The sequence below is a fragment of the Parasteatoda tepidariorum genome, unplaced genomic scaffold (genome assembly GCF_043381705.1).
Source record: "Parasteatoda tepidariorum isolate YZ-2023 unplaced genomic scaffold, CAS_Ptep_4.0 HiC_scaffold_2066, whole genome shotgun sequence".
Taxonomy (NCBI): Eukaryota; Metazoa; Arthropoda; class Arachnida; order Araneae; family Theridiidae; genus Parasteatoda; species Parasteatoda tepidariorum.
The window spans coordinates 1-4,221 of NW_027261523.1; the positions used below are offsets into that span (position 1 = coordinate 1).

Sequence of the window (4,221 nt, forward strand, 5' to 3'; positions counted from 1 at the left end):
TTTAGATGGCATTAAATTTCTCAGTAACATTATTATGTCACCTTTCTTAATCTTTAATTTGTGGGGAGGCATTCCTGTAGGAGTGATGGTGTTCAAAAATTCCTCAGGGTAGCTTAGTTGATCTTGTGGATCATCACTAATGACAGTGTCCACACTTTCATAAATTTTAGTAATTCCTGGCAGTAGTTCCTGCACATCATTATTGAATAGTATTGATAAATCGTTGGCGACTGTTAAAATTGCCCTACCTTTGAGTTGGCACGGAGTTACAGTGTTAAAATCTGCATCAGAATATAGTTGCTTAATGGGGTCTTGGTTAGATGGATAAAAAATACCAGGCAACTTAATCATTTCACCATCTTTGCAGTTTCCAACATCCAATAACCATTCAGCAAACGCCTTTTCAGTTGAAAGTGCCCGCATATTTTGATTAAGGTATAAGAAGTTGAATTTAGTCCAAAGGGGACGTTTTTTAAGTCAACCCAACATCAATTGTCAGCGAACGGGAACCTTTAGGAATGACAGGCAAAGCTTGTCGAAAGTCTCCTCCCATCAACACAATTTTCCCACCAAAAGGATGTGAGCAGCTCATTATGTCCTGCAAAAATCTATCTACAGCTAAAAATGCATGCACATGCGTCATCGGAGCTTCATCCCATAAAATTAATTTAGAATTAAATAATGGAATAGCTTCTGGAGAAGTAGGTTTTAAATTGCATGTAGAAGTAGCGTTTAAAATAATTGGTATTTTAAATATGGAATGAGCAGTTCTTCCGCCTTTCAAAAGAGCAGCCGCGATTCCAGTTGATGCTACAAGAGTCACTGTATGACTTTTTCCACAGATTAAGTGCAACAAAGTTGAATAGATAAAAGTTTTTCCAGTGCCGGCAGGCCCATCTAAAAAAAAAAGTTTTTCAACTTCATTCTTATAAATGGCACTCACAACTTTATCAACAGCAGCACGTTGTTGAATATTTAGCTTTCCATAGTTAAGTTGACCTTTTGTCTGCTCTTCTACCACATCATAGGCTGGTAAAAGTTGGCTAATATGAGGCAAGTTAACCTCTGGAAGTCTTACTCTCTTCAGATGTAACCCATAAACTAGCAATAGATCATTTATTTCAGCAAGAGCATACTGATATGCTGTTTCCTCCGAGTGCTGGTGCGCAAAATCTTTACAAAGGAGATCTCTATGCTGTGTCCAAAGAGCAGGAATATCTTCTACTTCACCAAATCCGCAAATAACCGCAAAAAGCATTCGCAAATGTTGTGGCATTCGAATTAGTGAAGCCTCACGCAAAGTATCATGCCAATGCTCATCTCCTTCAAGAAAGCCAAGCTCCCTACATGCTTGCTGAAAACTGATACAGACATTTCCATTAGATGTTTTTAAATCTTCAAAACTAATGGCACCAGGTTTCCGCAGCAGCAACATTCGCAAAAAATAACGTTTGCTATCTTGAATGCTGACAACGGGCATCCTGCCTATTATTTGATCCCCACCCCTTTGACGTCTTTTCCGCCGATTATTACTACGATCAAAAACATAATAATGAGGCATATCAGAATAATAATATCTGCAGGCATCAACATCAGTTTGGTTTAATTGAAACCATGCTGTTAAAGTCGTATATCTGGCGGAGGCTCGAGCAACAGCTTCAACTTCATGACCACTCTGATAAATTACTTGTTGTTGATTTGGTAAGTGAACAGCTAACCTCATAGCAGTGTGGGATTTTTCAGACGTATGAAATTCATTTAGCCGCCACATTGCCTCAGGAGCACTGACATAGCGTCCTTCTAGAAATGTCATAATCTCATCGTGATTTACATCATCGTTTAGCTGCAATTTAATAGATACAGCATCATGGCCTTTGTAAACATACTTGTAAAGATATTTCACACTTTTGACCGAAGCACAAATCTCAACATTGATGTGAGCATTAAATTTCTTAGATAACCAAGGGTTATAAGGCACAACCCAAAGATTATCAATATCATATTTACCTACCTTGATAAGTTCTGTAATACTTCTCTGGTAAACTGATAACCGTTCACATTTTCTTGAGTCGTCTCTTGAAAATCTTTCGGAAAATTTTTAGAACACAAACCCTCCTTCATGCAAGGAGAATTTGGATTAAGTATGCCACAGGGACCATAAATCATATATTTTGTAATAATATCATAAAGTCTAGGGTTAAGAGTTTTATTGGGCAGTTTTGCACTCACAAATTTGTCGATATCATCTTTAGTTCGAATTTTAGCAGCAGAATCCAATGTCAACAGCATATGGGAATGTAGTAAACCACGTTTTTGGAATTCAATAACATAAATAAATGAAATATCCTTACCAAATACATGACGTTTCAAAATATCATCCAAAAGTTCCGTCAATTCCAATTTAAGGACATGAACAATGATATCGGTTCTATTTTCAGGACGATGGTGTCTTTGTAGAGCACTCACTATTTCTGGTCATGCTGGATTGCATGTAAAAGTTAGAAAAATATCTGGTCTCCCAAATTTTCTAACAATTGCCATGGCATCTTGATAATTTTGTTGCATGGAGCGAGGAGATCCTTGAAAGGTGATGGCAAAATGATCAACTTCCCTAACTTTACATTGTTTGAGTGAGCTTCACTTTGAAGAGCGTCCAAAAGACCTTGATATAACTCAACACGTAAATCTTTCTGGTTCAATCTTAAATAGTTCAATCTTAAATAGTTCAATCTTGAACCTTCTGTTCTGACATAAACATCAACGATGAACTGCTGAAAGAGCTTTCCACTGCTATGAAGAAGGCTGAACTCACTGCGGATAGCAAGTCTGTAAGCATAATACTGTAATTGGGTTACACGGATACGCTTGGCAGTACGCCGCTCTTGTACATCCACTCTCCATTTCAGCATGCCAACCACAATCTCCTTGTGGAAAGAGAAGTGGATAGACCATTGGATCAATGCATGGATTCATAGGAGAAATAATTTTGTAAGAGTCTGCAACAGGACAGATGCACAAATCTCGATTAGATGGAGGTTCCCCATTGTCTCCAACGAATATGGCAGCAACTTCTGTCTTTGATGTGGGAGCATTATACCGTCTCAAATCTGAAGAGGGATCTTCCATAAAAACTAATTTTACATCTGTTGCAGGGTTTAATTGAATAAACTGATGCATCTGAAGATATGATGCAGCAAAAGGGTTAATTTGCCTCAATAGACCATCTAATTGTTCCATTACTATGAAAAGCTAAGAATAGAAAACAGGCTAAATTAGTTGATCCCCTACTAGTGAGGGATATAAAACTCAGAAAATTTATGTTGTGTTGTGTTATGCACAGTTAGAAAAGTGAACGTAATATAGAAACATTGGTAAATACAAAATATGCTTAAGACATGATTAAAAATGGTAAAATTAATAATTGTTATGTACAAATTGACACTTGGTCAAGGATAGTAAATAAAAATTAATTGGGTATAGGGAGTCACTATGACGAAAAAGTTGTAAACCTAAGGAAAGATTAAATTGTTAAAAGCATTTTTGGTAACAGCAGCAGATGATATGGCCAGGGACTGTCCAGTTGATGATATTGAAGCAAAACNGCATTTTAAAGCGTGAAAATTCAATGCATAAATAAAGGCGAAATATAAAAAAATTCAATACATTCAATACAAACACTTAGGCATTTTTTAGACGTTTAGGTAGCTCCCAGTAGAAAAATATCAATTCAACAGCGGCCTTTTAAAGCATTCTCACTTCAATTAATTAATTAATTCCTAATTGAGTTTAAATTAAATATTATCATGTTTTTAGGGCATGAATCTGGATTGAACAACCTGATAATGTCCACTCTGGTTATTGTTTCCGTTTTTAAAAGCTCTATATGTTGAGCCAGTTAAAATTAAATATTATCATGTTTTTAGGGCATGAATCTGATTTGAACAACCTGATAATGCTCACTCTGGTTATTGTTTCCGTTTTTAAAAGCGCTATATGTTGAGCCATGGTATGAGATTTGGCATGTGACATTTTTAGCAGCAATCATTGGTCGATTTTCTAACGTTGCCATTCGGGGAGCTGTAATGAGGCTTTTTTTGGTGCCGTGAAAGAGAAATATATTTATAGATATGCGCTTGAATGCTTGAATTTATAAAGGGAAAGCTATTCCAATGAAATTAATATCAGCATCATGAAACATTTGCCTTCACCTGATATTTTTGA

General features: G+C 36.4%; 2 protein-coding genes across 2 annotated transcripts; both read right to left on the minus strand.

The window, feature by feature from the left end:
* Positions 1 to 41: 41 nt before the first annotated feature.
* Positions 42 to 423, minus strand: LOC139427317 (uncharacterized; the record flags this gene model as incomplete). Its single annotated transcript, XM_071188532.1, has 1 exon — positions 42 to 423. A coding segment is annotated over exon 1 (382 nt), but the record flags the coding sequence as incomplete, so codon positions are not given.
* Positions 424 to 472: 49 nt separating this feature from the next.
* On the minus strand, positions 473 to 3,237 carry LOC107440202 (uncharacterized). Its single transcript, XM_043057127.1, has 2 exons — positions 2,813 to 3,237; positions 473 to 2,084 (listed from the first exon to the last, which is right to left on the minus strand). The coding sequence occupies exons 1-2, from the start codon at positions 3,235 to 3,237 to the stop codon at positions 473 to 475; spliced, it is 2,037 nt and encodes a 678-aa protein (XP_042913061.1).
* Positions 3,238 to 4,221: the final 984 nt, after the last annotated feature.